Source organism: Sapajus apella, unplaced genomic scaffold (genome assembly GCF_009761245.1).
Source record: "Sapajus apella isolate SASKATOON/1434 unplaced genomic scaffold, GSC_monkey_1.0 scaffold28, whole genome shotgun sequence".
Classification (NCBI taxonomy): Eukaryota; Metazoa; Chordata; class Mammalia; order Primates; family Cebidae; genus Sapajus; species Sapajus apella.
Genome location: NW_022436968.1, coordinates 20,699,902 through 20,715,350, shown reverse-complemented (window position 1 = coordinate 20,715,350; position 15,449 = coordinate 20,699,902). Strand labels below are relative to the sequence as shown.

Below are 15,449 nucleotides of genomic sequence, written 5' to 3'. Positions count from 1 at the left end.
GTCTGAGCACTCGCACTGAACCCCGCCTTCGGGGTCTGAGCTTGGAACCGCGACGCGCTCCGTGCCTCTGCTGTCTACAGAAAGCGCGGCTCGGCCACGCTCCGGAGCCGCGAACCCACGCGTGAGAGGCGGGAGCGCGCGGGGCCAGGGCTCGGCCCCCCCCACGCTGTGCGGCCCCCTCGGACTTCCGCTCCCGGCCCGGGACGCCCCGGGCTGCGCTGGAAAAAACCGAGGTTCACGCTGCCCTTCGACGTTAGAAACTGCCGGCGGCCTCAGCCAGCGACTTCCCGGGGCCCGGCCCGGCCTCCTCCCCTCCCGCGCCCAGGCCTTCGCCTCCTCCCGTCCACGCCTCCCCGCCCCGTCCTGCGCTCCTGCTCTCCGAACCCCCGCCTCGCCCGTCCTCCTCCCTCTCTTTCCCTCACCTCCCCTTCGCTCTCTCTTTCTCCTTCTTCCCGTCTCTGCCCTCTCTCCTTGTCTCTTCTCTTCCTCTCCCCGGCGACCCTCAGGGAAGGGGGACACCCGATAGAGGTGAAGGCCCCTCTCCTCCCCTTCCCCGGAGCTGGAAGCTGTGGAACTCGGACCCGGCAGCGCTGCCCGCCGGTGTCCCGACGCTTCTGGACCCAGAATCTGCAAAAGCTGAGCCCTTGGCCTTTGCCCAGCTGGTTAAAGGCTCCCACACGGGCTCGGGGAGGAGGCCCTTTCGGCCTCGTGAGCTGTTTACTTGAGTGGTTTCTCCTGTAGGACAGGGAAATAAAAGGCAAGATTGCAACTCCTTCGAGAAAATGTTTGGACGCTGATGGGACTTGTGGCCCCGAGGCACAAGTGGAGACTGGGAAAGATTGTAGGTGAAGGAGCAAAGGGCCCAGGTCAGCCCAGCTCACCGGCGACCTGGACTCTTCAAGGGGATCGAACATCGCTGTGTGCCTTCCAAGCCCTGGAAGTACGATCTGAGCTGGTAGCCTTCAATGCTTCGCTACAGAACAGTAATCATTATTTTACTTTGGGGGAGAGGTTACGACCCCCCCAAATCATAAAAATTTCCAGCCAACATTGTGATTGGGCCCAAAAGCTAAATAGTGTGTTCAAGAAAAAAATCCGTTGGAGGTACCAGCAGAGCAGCAGCTCTAGAAGAAGGTACTTTAGGTCTGAACATTGCCTCCGGCTAGCTTAGGACCTTAAGTAAGCAAATGGAGTAATGATCCCTACAGTCCTTGTTTTGAGGAGCGACTGAGATAATGCATGTGATAATGTGAACTATAAAATGCCATACAAATGTAAGCTATTATATATTCAGAGCTGTATGGCCAGCCAGAGAAGAAACAGAATTGTTTAACCCTCTCCTTTCAAGAGGACCACAGTGAAAACCATGTTTCCCAATGGTGACTTTCAACAGGACCACAGTGAAAACCATGTTTCCCAATGCTGTTTTAGCAATACCCTAAGGAAGATCCCAGGGGCCTGTGGGACTGCCACAAAATTCTTGCAAAATTGTCTTAACCAGGATACTTTAAATTCACCATCATTAAAAAATAACTTGCCATTGAGCACATCTGGTAAAAGGAAATGTTAGAAAATCAAAGATTTCTAAATCAAAATAGTGAAGTGGTAGATGAAGATTTAGGAAGCATTTGGTTAAACCAAATAAAACAGGTTCTTTGCTGCTGTTTTACTCCAGAATTCCTCTTAGCCTTTGGTATGCATCTTGTGAGTCAAGAGAGGAATTGGATCAGCACTTCAGGACTAATCTGCTGAGAAATGCGCGTGAACACCAGCCCATCCTCACAGGCAGGTTGTACTCATCTCGTACTCTGGATTTCTACACTCTCTACCTGAGGCTCTGTCACTGCGATGTCAGTGTGCTCATAGGTAGCCAAATGCTCCTAGATTCATTCATCAAACTTTCATTGAGTGTTTTTGTGCCAGGCACAGGGCTACACACACACAAGCATGTAAAACAAGTAATACTCCAGCTCTACTGTCACTGGAGGAAACAAACACAATGACCATGACAATATAATTAGCCATTCACCATGAGCAGCTGGCAGTTGGCCTTGCGTAGGGGGTCTGGTCTCAAATTCAAACCAGACACAAAGGTGAGGCTAGAGAACTGGGGAATATCGGCCTGGTCTGAAGGGGGAGACCTAGGAAGCATGTACCCGTTGTTGGCATGCCTGGCCAAGTTACCACATCTCCCACTTTTTCTTTTTTGTTGTTTTGTTTTGTTTTTGAAACGGAGTTTTGCTCTTGTTGCCCAGGCTGGAGTGCAAGGCCGCAATCTTGGCTCACTGCAACCTCTACCTCCTGGGTTCATGCGATTCTCCTGCCTCAGCGTCCGGAGAAACTGGGATTACAAGCATGCGCCACCACCCAGCTAATTTTGTATTTTTAGTAAAGATGGGGTTTAACCCTGTTGGTCAGGCTGGTCTTGAACCCCTGACCTCAGGTGATCCACCCAGCCCGGCCTCCCAAAGTGTTGAGATTACAGGCATCAGCCACTGCGCCCAGCCACATCTCCCACTTTTTCAAGAGAAGTCAGCAATCTGAATTTTTATGTGAAATCAACTAATTTTTAAATGGGGCCACCTGATTCAAACTTTCAGTCGAGGACCATCAGAACTCATTCTGTGAGCTGCCAGTTTGTAACTTCTACCCTCCCTGTGTCACCAAAAATGATTCCAAAGTATGACAAGAACCCAAGAAGACTAAGAAGTCCCCCTCTATAGTGGCTATCACTAAAGGAGGCATAAATGACAATTTTTAAACATCATAATTATCCAAAAATATTTATTATGGGTTTAATATGTGCTGACATCTGTATGAATGGGTCTTATGTTTCAATTATAGTGACATGTAACAAAGTCATCAGACTATTGTACCCTAGGTTATCCATAAAAAACAAAAGCAAAAAACTTGGCTCCACCTGAGTAGCAAAACTCTCTAAATTTTCCAAAGCAAATGAATAGAAATGGTGAGAAGAACCTATTAATACATCTTTGCTGAAGGTGAAATACTGTTTCATAATCCCATCCCTTTGGTTTTTCAGAAGACTTGAGTTTTAGGGAGGAAGCCTGGGGGGTACACATAGATTATATCATTGCCAATTCTGTTTTTAAATTACCGCCCAATACAATTTGCATTTATTTTGTTAAACATGTCACCCAGTTATAATCTGGTTTTGGTTTTGAAGGGATTGAAAGTAAAGTTGCTGAAGGCATACCAGAGAGGGACCCAAATACTGTCCAGGCAGCTTGACTAGCAACGTGGCTCAGATTATATCGAGGAAAAAGTAGGCAATTGATTTATTGGGTTAAAACTGAAAACTAAATTATTTTTATTTTCATGTTGTTGGGGTCAGATGCTAAATTTTTGAGGAAATGAAGGAGAGAGAGGGGAAAAAGTCCTAAAACAGCCCCTATTCATGCAGGCTATGAAAAGTACTTATCCTGGTTTCACAGACAGAGGGTGTATAAAATATGTATGAGATTTACCCACTGTTGTCGCTCAGCAGATAACCTAGTCTGCTTCATCGAGAAAGTTAGTTTTAAATCCCACAGCTTTCTGGCTTTCACTGCAGGCTCATCTGCATTATAGCCCTTCTTCCTCTAGTCTTAGCATAAAGGTGTCCTTCCTTCTAAGGTCATCCTCAACAAGTCTTTCTCAGTGGTTCTCAGCCCCGACTCTCTGATACCTTCACCTGGGGACATTTTTAGAAAACGCTGATGATGCCTGGGCCCCACCCCCAGCGATCTGAATTGAATTGGGTGGAATTTCCAGGTGATTCCAATGTGAGCCCCCCCCATTGCCTCTTCCCTTTTGAAGGTCCAGCTTCTCTTCTCTGGCTTCTTTCAACCAGCAAGTAAACATGCTTCCTATTATCCCATATTCATATCTTATCCTCTTCTACTCTTTTGTGTCTAATCTCTTATACAAGTAGTACCTTCCCTGCCCCAAACCACATCTCTCGTTCACCATCTAGCTTCTGCCCTCACCTTTCCACAGAGAAAGCTCCTATTATAAGGTCACCAATGGGCCGGGCGCGGTGGCTCAAGCCTGTAATCCCAGCACTTTGGGAGGCCGAGGCGGGTGGATCACGAGGTCAAGAGATCGAGACCATCCGGGTCAGCATGGTGAAACCCCGTCTCTACTAAAAATACAAAAAATTAGCTGGGCATGGTGGTGCGTGCCTGTAATCCCACCTACTCAGGAGGCTGAGGCAGGAGAATTGCCTGAACCCAGGAGGCGGAGGTTGCGGTGAGCCGAGATCGCGCCATTGCACTCCAGCCTGGGTAACATGAGTGAAACTCCGTCTCAAAAAAAAAAAAAAAAAGGTCACCAATGTTTTCTCTTTGGACAAACCCCTCAATGGTTAACTTTCAGCATTTTCTTAAATCATCTAACACTTCTTACCAAACCCTCCATTTCTGAAACATCCTCGTTTAGATTCTGTGTGTCTTCTATTTCTCTGACTTCCTTTCTCAGTCTCCTTAGTCACCTCTTTCTCCTTCCTTGCTTTATTAAAAGTTTACATCTTAGTGACTATAGATTTTCAAAATAAGAAAAGAATTCAAAAGGATAAGCATAAAGAAAAGATATAGGCCAAGCCCAGTGGCTCACGCCTGTAATCTTAGCACTTTGGGATGCCGAGGCAGGTGGATCACCTGAGGTCAGGAGTTCGAGACCAGCCTGGCCAACATGGTTTGTTTGGTAGAGACAAACCCTGTCTCTACCAAAAATACAAAAATTAGCTGGGTGTGGTGGTACACACCTGTAATCCCAGCTACTTGGGAGTCTGAGGCAGGAGAATCACTTGAACCCGGGGGGCAGAGGTTGCAGTGAGCTGAGATTGTGCCACTGCACCCAGCCTGGGTGACAAGAGCGAAACTCCATCTCAAAAAACAAACAAAGAAAAATATATAAAGTGCTAGCAGAAAGAAAAGGGAAATATTTAAAGTGAAGGATATCCCAAGTAGATGGATTCAACCTTTACAAATTATATGAATGTAATAAATTATCACATGTAGTAAGTTGTTTCACCTGGAAACAATTTACATCTATTATACATCAATAAAAAAGTGAATCCCTCGGAAACGAGCTAATTGTCCATCAGCTGATGAATAGATAAACAAATTGTGGTATATCTATATAATGGAATATTCTTCAGCCATAAAAAGGAATGAAGTAAAAATATATGCTACAACATGGATGAACCTTAAAAACATTATGCTAAATGAAAAATGTCAGATAACACATGTTGTGTAATTCCATATGTGTGAAATGTCCAGAAAAGGCAAATCCTTAGAGACAGAAAGCAGATTGGTAGTTGCTAGGGGCTGGAGGTGGGGGTGGTACAGAGTTTTCTGTGGGGGTGATTAAAATGTTCACAGATTATACAGTGGTGATGATTGTACATCACTGGGAATGTCCTAAATGCCACTGAATTGTATACTTTAAAATGATTAGAATGGTGAATTTTATTGTATATGGATTTTACCATAATAAAAAATGCTCCTCGCTTTGTTGGGGAAAAAAATGAATCCTTGCTTTCTGACTCTTCTTCCTGGATGAGGTCATCCATACCCACAGCTTCTTTTTTTTTTTTTTGAGACAGTCTCACTCTGTCACCCAGGCTGGAGAGCAGTGGCTCGATCTTCGTTCACTGCAACTGCCTGCCAGGTTCAAGTGATTCTATTGCCTCAACCTCCTGAGTTGCTGAGACTACAGTTGTGCACCACCATGCCCAGCTAATTTTTTGTATTTTTAGTAGAGATAGGGTTTCACCATGTTGGCTAGGCTGGTCTCAAACTCCTGACCTCAAGTGATCCACCTGCCTTGGCCTCCCAAAGTGCTGGATTACAGGCGTCCACAGCTTCTTTTATCACATGGACATTAGGACTCAGATCTGTTTCTCAAGCCCATCCATATGTCCTGAACTCTAGGTCACGGTGTTCAAAGACTAGACATCTCCAAAAGGGAATCCCACAGATCCCTTCAACTCTTCATTTGAATAACAGAATGCATCACCTTGACTCCAAATCCACTCTTCCTCCCCTATTCCTATCTGTGTTTATGATATCTGTTACCTGTGTTAGAAACCCAGGAGTCATAAGCTCCTCTTCTTCTTACATCCCCCACATTGGATCAGCCATCAAATTTGATCTAGGTAGTCCCTTATCTCCTCTGTGCTACCACAGACTACCTTGGTTTAGTTCATGTCTCATCTGGACCATGCAGTCAGTAGTAACATCGCTGGCCTCCTGCCTCTACTTCTCTACCTCTACCCCACAGACTCTTGAGTCACTTAACAACCTCCATCCCTTCTTGCCCCAGCCACCTTGGCTTCCATCCTCTTGGACATTGGAAATCCTAATGTTAGTCAGTGGGAACCAATGAGAAGCACTTGCCGTCGTGTCACTGTCTTATTTTGGAGAAAACCAAGAGCCCGGTTTTCTCCTATAGGCCCTTGTCCATTCTGTTCCTGTTCCCAGCCAGGTCACAGTGGATTTTTCCAAATAGAGGAGACCCCACGCAGCCATTGGCAGAGGTCGAATGACACTTCTCAGTGTCATGAGAGCCCTGTGGCTCCATGGATATCATTGGTTAGGAGGAGGTTAAATTGGACATTCATGTTTTGAAGTGAATTTATTAAAAGAAAAATGTTAAATAATAACCCATATGGCGCCAGGCATGGTGGATCATGCCTGTAATCCCAGCACTTTGGGAGGCAGAGGCAGGTAGATCACAAGGTCAGGAGTTTGAGACCAGCCTGGCCAATATAGTAAAACCCTGTCTCTACTAAAAATACAAAAGTTAGCCGGGCATGGTGGCACACGCCTGTAGTCCCAGCTACTCAGGAGGCTGAGGCAGGAGAATTGCTTGAACCTGGGAGGTGGAGGTGGCAGTGAGCTGAGATTGCACCATTGCACTCCAGCCTGGGCAAAAGGTGAGATGCCGTCTCAAAATAAAATAAAATAACCCATATGGTTTGTGGATAAGGCAAAACCTGAAGGTTGTTCACAAATGACTGCATTTGGGGAAATGTTTGTCAAATGAACAGCTTAAATCAGCTTGAAAAAGGGAGGGCACAGTGGGGATGAGGAAGGCAGAGGAGTGTGAGATGAGAGAGGGGAAGGGACTCTGTACGGATGCTCCTGAGCCCGGTGGACCTTCCCTCACCTGAGTTCCCCTCCACACTCTTCCTTGAGGGCAGCTTTGGCTGCATTTCCATGCCAACAATAAGAAAATCCTGGTTAGGCATGGTGGATCACACTGGTAATCTCAGCACTTTGGGAGGCCGAGGCAGGAGGATTGCGTGAGTCCAGGAGTTCAAGGCCAGTCTGGGCAACATAGGGAAACTCTTTATGTACAATTACAAAAAAAAATTAGCTACTCAGGAGGCTGAGGTGGGAGGATCGCTTGAGCCCAGAAAGTCGAGGCTACAGTGAGCCATGGTCGTAACACTGCAATCCAGTCTGAGCAACAGAACAAGACTCTGTCTCAAAAAAAAAAAAAAGAAAGAAAGAAAGAAAAACTAAAAAAGAAATGAAAAGAAAATCCCAACATTGCTGACAAGAAAACTCGTCAGGGCTTTCAGTGGGAGGGAAGGAGTCTTCATGGCACTCTCGCCTGCAATTAAGAGAGAGCAGGAATTGCCTTTGGATGCTTGACTATGTGCACAGAGGAGAGGCCACAACTGTCACCCTGCAGCAACAAATTGCCGACTTAATTATCTATTAATGTCCTGCAAATTGTAAGTCATTTGATATTTTCTCCAAGAAAACATCTCCAAATTGTCAGCAGTCTCCCCTGCGTCTAATTATTATGTCACTAACTGTGTTGGTTCCATTTCTTTTTTTCCACAAAATGGGTCCCTCAGCATTGGCTGATCATAGTTATCATTTTTTAATGGCCAAATTTGATGGATTTACAAAGAGTTCCCCCAAAGCTGCTGGCCGTTTGGGCCTTGTGCATCAGTGCGAAACAAATGTGAATTGAGTAATTCCGTCACAGCCATTTGTCAACACCTCGGGAGAAAATGTCAGCAGCACATGATCACGATCAAACTAGTTATGAATTTGAATTTGGCTGTTCCCCTTTCTCCTCAGGAAAGAGGATGTATGATCTGAACCATCTATTACCTTTAAATTTCATAGCTTTCTTTTAAAACTAGATAAATATTCTACTATAATGCTTGGCCCACCAACCAAGGGTAAGATAACACCAAAGGAGCCAGAGATTTCACCTGCAAGAAAAATACTCACAGACCTGGTGCAGTGGCTCACACCTATAATCCCAGCACTTTGGGAGGCTGAGGCAAGTGGATTACTTGAGGCCGGGAGTGTGAGACAAGCCTGGCCACCATAGTGAAACCCCATCGCTACTAAAAATACAAAAATTAGCCAGGTGTGGTGATGCATGCTTGTAATCCCAGCTTCTTGGGAGGCTGAGGTAGGAGGATAACTTGAACCTGAGAGGCAAAGGTTGCAATGAGGTGAGATCACAACACTGCACTCAGCCTGGCCGACAGAGTGAGACTCCATGTCAAAAAAACAAAAAACACCAATAATAATAATAATAATTACAAAACAGTAATAGCTAACAGTTAACAAGTGCTTCCTATACGCTAGATCCTGTTCTGAGTGCTTTGTGTATATTGAGTCATTTAATCCTCCAAAAACTCTATGCAATTATCTCCATTTTACAGATGAGAAACAGGCACAGAGAGTTTTACTAAGATTGCAGAAGCAAGCAGTCTGCCTCCAGAGTCCAGGCCCTTAAATCACCCGGTCCAATCACCCAGACCAGAAGCAGCTGTATCTTCATTATCACCGACACTTATTGGATACTTCTGACGGGCATGTGACCTGCTTCACATGCACTGAATCCTCACAAGAACCCCATAAGGAAGGAGGATTGTCATTCCCCATTTTACAGACAGCAACACTTAAGCTGACATAGGATAACCTATACAAAGTCACATACTTCCTATGTGCCAGGGCAGGGACAATGGGCCTGTCAGACTCTTGACCACTGTGAGAGCTGTGCTGGTAAGGAAAGGATTCTGATCTGGCAGAGCAGCAGGCCCTAGCTAAAATCACTAGCCTATCAGCAGGGAAGTCCACAATGCCCTGGAGGCCCTCTGAGAAAGGGTGGATTCTAGGGCTGGGGCAGCTGAGGCAGCAAATACACAGTGAGCCTGAAGCATTTGACAGAAAGTAAAGGAGTGCTCAAAACAAACACCAGGCTGGGCGCAGTGGTTCACACCTGTAATCCCAGCACTTTGGGAGGCCAAGGCAGGCAGATCACCTGAGGTCAGGAGGTCAACACCAGCCTGGCTAACATAGTGAAACCCCGTCTATACTGAAAAAAAAAAAAAAAAAAAAAAAAAAAATTAGCCGGGCATGGTGGTGGGTGCTTGTAATCCCAGCTACTTGGGAGGCAGAGACAGGAGAATCACTTGAACCCAGGAGGTAGAGGTTGCAGTGAGCCAAGTTTGCACTCCAGCCTGGGGAAAAAGAGTGAGATTTTGTCTCAAAAAAAAAAAAACACACCAAACAGAGCAAAATGCAAAAAAGGAGGACATCATGTCAAAAAGGACACAGGAGCAAGCCCAAAAAGCTCACAAAGTCATAAGCAGAAACAAACTGACCAATAAAAAAACAGTACTGAATTCTAATCCAAAGAATAAAATAAATCTCCACAGTACACACTGATATAAAGAAATGATTGAATGAATAAATAAACAAATAGAAGAGAGAAACTATCCTTACAGGATTCCAAAGGTAGAAGGCACAAGGTAAGTAGAAGGTCATCATTTGAACCCCACAGTAATAACTGCTGCAGCTAAGATGCACTGACAAATGCTAAAATTAGTAGATGAAACGTTAAACAGAAATAGAATCTTGGTATAACCTCAAAGTATCTACCCAAAAACATTAATTAGTCACCGTGCTGGTTTTAACATATGTCCATGAATTATTTGATACTCCTTTCTCCAGAAAAGGAGCTTAATTCCTTTCCCCTTGAGTATGGGGCTGGACTTAGTGACTCACTTCTAACAAATGGAGTATTGAGAAAGAAAATTAGTAACTTCATAGTGGCAAAACCTGGCAGGCAACTCCTTAACCAAGTGATCAAGCTGAATGTCACCTGTAATCTTTCAGGCTGATGCCATGTACCCCCAATATATGATGCCATGAGAAAATCATTTCACCTCATGATATTCTTCCCCAAAATGCATAAGAAAACATCAGTTGGCCGGGAGTGGTGGCTGACGCCTGTAATTCCAGCACTTTGGGAGGCCAAGGCAGGAGGATTACAAGGTCCGGAGTTTAAGACCAGTCTGGCTAACATAGTGAAACCCCGTCTCTACTAAAAATACAAAACTTAGCTGGGCATGGTAGTGGGCACCATATTCCCAGCTACTTGGGAGGCTGAGGCAGGAGAATCACTTGAACCCAGGAGGCGGAGGTTACACTCAGCCAAGACTGTGCCATTGCACTCCAGCCTGGGCTACATTGCAAGACTCTATCTCAAAAAAATAGAAAAAACAAAACATCAGTCAATCTCAAACTGAAAGACATTCTACAGCTTACCTGACCAATAACTTAAAAGTGTCAAGGTCATAAAAAACAAAGAAAGCCTTTAAAACTGTCATATTCTGGTGAAGACTTAAGGAGATGTGACAACTCAGTACAATGTGGGACCCTGGACTGGATTCTAGAACAAAAAAAAAGGATATGAGTGGGGAATTGGTGAAATCTGAATGAAGTCTGTAGTTTAGCTAATAGCTCTGTATTAATGTTCATCTCTCAGTTTCGATAACTGTACCATGGTTATGTAAGATACTACCTTTAGGTGAAGCTGGGTGAAGGGCATAAGGGAATGCCCTGGGATGGCTTTGAGGAGGGGAATGCTCAGAAGTTGAGAGACGGGAGGTGAGGCTCAGTAGCTTACACCTGTAATCATAACACTGTGGGAGGCTATGGCGGAAGAATCACTTGATCCCAGGAATTCAAGACCAGCCTGGGCAACAAAGTGAGGCCCATCTCTGAAAAACAAAAATTAAAAACTAGCCAGGCATGGTGGCACGCACTTATAGTCCCAGCTACTTGGAGCTGGCACGTAAGCACCTGTGCTTTAGGTAGGAGGCTGTTGAAACCACTTTGCCTTTGTTGATTGCTTTGTAGCTATGCAATGCTTCCATGTGTTCTCTCACTAGACTGGACTCACTCACCACAGTTCTATGATTTTTCTCTATTAGTCTCTGAAGGCCTGGAAGAGAATTAGAGAAAACAGGCATCAGAGTCAGGAAGTGGCAGAGTAGGCAAGGAGACAGGTCCAATTGAGGGTAAAAACTAAGAAAATCAGAACAAAATATGGATTTTAGGTATTAAAAGTCATTATTAGTTCATTAATTGCAACACACATACCATGCTCATGTGAGATATTAGCAATAGGCTGGGCTGGGCGCCGTGGCTCACCCCTGCAATCCCAGCACTTTGGGAGGCTGCGGCAGTGGATCACTTGAGGTCAGGAGTTCAAGACCAGCCTGGCCAACATGGCAAAAACTCATCTCTACTAAAAACACAAAAACTTAGCCAGGGATGGTGGCGAGCGCCTGTATTCCTAACTACTCAGGAGGCTGAGGCAGGAGAATTGCTTGAACCTGGGAGGCAGAGGTTGCAGTGAGCCGAGATCACACCATTGCACTCTTAGCCTGGGCAACAGAGTAAGAGTCTGTCTCTAAAAACGATAACAAAATAATAATAATAATAATAGGGGAAGCTGGAGTGGGGTATATAGGAACTCTTTGTGCAATGTTCTCAGTTTTTCTGTAAAATTAAAACTATTCTAAAAGCTTAAGTCTATTTAACATAAAAAACAAAAAAAATTCCTGTCTATGCTCCTAAGGTAAACAGAGCACAGAGACTCAGTTTCAGCAGAGCAGCCCTGGTTTTGCTCCAAGGCACTTGTGAGAGTGCCCAGAGAAAGAGAGAGAAAGAGAGAATGTGACATGTGGCAGAAAGCAGAGCCACAGAGATGACAGAAGGGCATGGGGAAGGGGACAGAATGTCATAGGAGGGGTGGGGGATGGTGGTGAGAGAGCCCTGTGCTTCAAGCCATTTCTTTTCCTAGTTCCCTCCCCGCAGGACCCCTCTGCCCCAGACTCCACACCCACCCTGCTGGGTTTTCTAGACTGCATGATTATGCCAAGTACTCCCTTTGACTCCTCTCCTCTGGCTTTTCTGGGGCTGGGCCAGTGGGAGGCCGGGGAAGGGAGTGGACTCAGAGCACTTAGGTCCTCCCCCACCAGTTTGGCTCCCGGGCCGCCTGTCTTTCAGGGGCCTTGCTCCTGTCAGGCAGCCCCTCCCTGGCTCTTGTCACTGGTGTCCTGGCTGGGAACTGGACCTGCGCTTGCGCCTGCGGGCCTGGCCACGACGATGGCTCCCATGCCGGAGACTGCACTATGCCTTGTTGTTTCCCTGATCTCTGCCCACATCTTAGTAAATCCATTATTAAACGCTTTTAGTTACTCAATTGAGTACGTCACCGATTTCCCCCCGGGACTGCAACTGACAGAAAAAAAGTGACTCACTCACGGTATTTCTTTAGTGTTCATCTTCCCCTTTGGAACAGAAACTCCACGAGGGCAGAGTGTTCTATGCTTTGCTCATTGTCACTGCCGTGGCACTCCATAAACACTTGTAAGATAAATGAGTGAATGCTCATTTGATCTGCAGGGTCTCATGTGGCAGTCACTAGTGTGAAATATGGCTAGTGAGACTGAAGCACTGCGTTTTAAATGATAATCTATAGAGCTACCTGTGGCTAACGGCTACAGCCTCCTCTCTTAAGGGGATCTCCTGCTTTTAGGCAATTCCCTGGCTATTCAAATTTATTCCGCCCCAATAAGAGTTGAGAGTTGCTCCAGGCTGAGGCTGGGGAAGTAACTAAATCACTTGGGCTGTTTCCCTCGCCCCAGGGAACAGGGCTGCTGAGTTTTCTGGCCTCTCTCTGGGCAGGCAAGCTTGGGAATGTGTGCCTTGCTTTGGGACATTTGCATTTTAATTTCCCTGCAAACTTTCTGTTTTTTGGATGACTGTGCTCACCAGGTCCTTAAAAACTTGCAGCTTTTAAGAGCTCTGGCCCCGAGCCAGGGGAGTCTCCAGCTGCTGACTGACCCTGCCTGGAAAGTCAACTTGGAAGAGCCACAAATGTCCTAATCCTCTTCCAAACCGCCTAAGTAGGTTTATCCAGTGACCTGTAAAACCAAATTAGTAAAGGGACACTTTAATTCCAGCTCGTTAGAGAGCTTCTAAAATCGTCGAGAAAGCCAACACAGCAAATTCTGCGCTGGGGGGCTGAGGAACGCATCCCATTTCAAAAGCAAGATGTCCTTGCTTTCTCGTGGTTTCTCTCACCCACGCAGTTCCGCACACAGAAAATCTCTGAGGCTTTCGCAGGGATCTCCAGTGAAGGTGGGAAAACGTTCTCAAGAATGAGAAAAATACGGTGGCCCAGCAAGGTCAACTCATTTTCCCCAAGTTCTGCCAAGCCCAGCCGCAGCTCTGGTCTCCTGACTTTGGCGGGGGAACATTTGCACTGTTCTTGTTCCTTACCCCAGGAGCTGGCCTATTGCACAACCTCAGGAAACAGCCCCTATGCAATCCTGGCCCACGGAGCGGACATGTTCTGGTTTCTATTCAGCAGCTTTTTTATAAAATGTGTTTTCCTTTCCCATCATGTCATCTGGAAGCAATTCCTCCCAACAGCTGGATTTGCTTTCACAATTGGTAAACACGGCGAATGGAAGGCAGGGGACGATGCGGAGCTCCCCGGGGGAGCCTTGTCCCCACCCTCTTGGCTCGCGTTCTGAGGCTGATCGCGGGTCCCGCACCAGCCTCATCAAAATCCAGGGCGTCCTCCCGCAGGCAACCCGCACTGCATTCCCCGCTTCAGAGGGTCAACGTGTTCTTCGGGGGGCGGGGGGGAGAAATTTTCTGAATGTTCTGCAGATAAAATTGATCAGATGCAGGCCAGATTGCCAGCTGCCAGGCGCGCGTGCGCCTGCAGAGGCCCCACCAGCGCGGTGCACCAGCGCTTCGGGGCCCACGGGAGGCCTCTCTCGGCACCGCCGCCACCAAAGCCAGTAAGAGAGGACGAGAGCCCGAAGAGCACTGACTGGGCCTTCAGGGAAGATGAATGTCTCCCCAGATGTGCTCCTCGGAGACAAGTTTCCACGCAGATGCAACCGGAACGCCTGCCAGGCTCCGGAAGGGGAGGCCCAGAGCGCAGAGGCCTCCGAGCGCTGGCTCAGCCTGTCCCCTCCGCGGCCGGGGTCACCAACACGGCTTGTTCTGGGCCTGTTCTGGGCCGATAGGCCCAGGACACAGTGTGAGCCGGAATACGGTGTAGGGGACACAGCTCGGGCCCCAGGCACTCCCTCCTGTCGCGGAAGACGTGCTGTTCTTTGATCACCGTTTCTAATGTGGAGAAACTAGCCGAGCACGTGGCTGAACTCTCCGGGGGAGCGCGGAGTGCCGGTGAGGCCCCGCCCTGAGGCATCGAGACGCTGCTGGCCAGGCCGGGGTGGGTGGCAGAGGCTTCCTTCCATGCACCACTAATGCTGCGGGCTGTCAGGGCCTAGCTCCCATGAAGAAGAGGCCTTCCCAGGGGGCAAAGTGGGCCTCTGACCGCAACGTTCTCGGGGAAGAGATAGGCATCCTTCTTACTGGACAAACAAAGGGAAACCGTCGAGGGGAGAGATTCACCAGAGGACCCTAGTGAGGGCGACGCCCAGCTCCTCAGCAAAAGTCGTTGTGCTTCTTCAGTGGAGCCGGTTTGCCTGGGCCCAGCGCGTGCAGAGTGCGTTCCCTCTCGCTCCTTCTGTCCTGCGGGGCCTCCTCTTCTCTCTCTCCTTCCAGCCTGGTGGAAGCTTTTTTCTCGTCGGGGGCCGCAGGACAGAAACTGCATCCGACATTTTCCCATGCGTCATGGTATCTTGCCTGGAATTTTGAAAATCTGTGAGTTTCTGGTTTTTCCATGGCAAGGCTCATTCCTCCAGACCTTAGTCACTCTGCTCTGGCTGCCTGGACTGCTAGGGAGGGGCCTCAGGGTGCACCTGGAGAAATTCATTGAGGCCCAGATCAGAGCCATGGGTGGGTGAGAGCAACCCCTTCCTTAATGGTCCTTCAAAATGGTCCTCTAGCTTAAACAAACCCAAGCTATGTGGCAACCAAATGCAATGAGTGGGCCGTGTTTGGATTCTCATTCAAACAAACCAACTGGAAGAAGAGATTTGGGGATAATCAGGAAGATTTGAATTGGGACTGCGTAGTAGAAAATAGCAAAGAATTATTGTTAATTGTGATATGTGTGATAATGGTGTTGTGGTTATACAAGAAAACGTCCTTATCTTTTAAATGGTGTGTATTGAAGTATTTAAGGGT

At 47.1% G+C, this 15,449-nt stretch overlaps 1 protein-coding gene across 1 annotated transcript; it reads left to right on the top strand.

Moving 5' to 3' along the window:
* Positions 1-13,332: 13,332 nt before the first annotated feature.
* LOC116561152 lies at positions 13,333-15,449 on the top strand. Its single transcript, XM_032292925.1, has one exon. It carries the CDS (start codon positions 14,030-14,032, stop codon positions 14,378-14,380), a length of 351 nt encoding a protein of 116 aa, XP_032148816.1. The 5' UTR covers positions 13,333-14,029; the 3' UTR covers positions 14,381-15,449.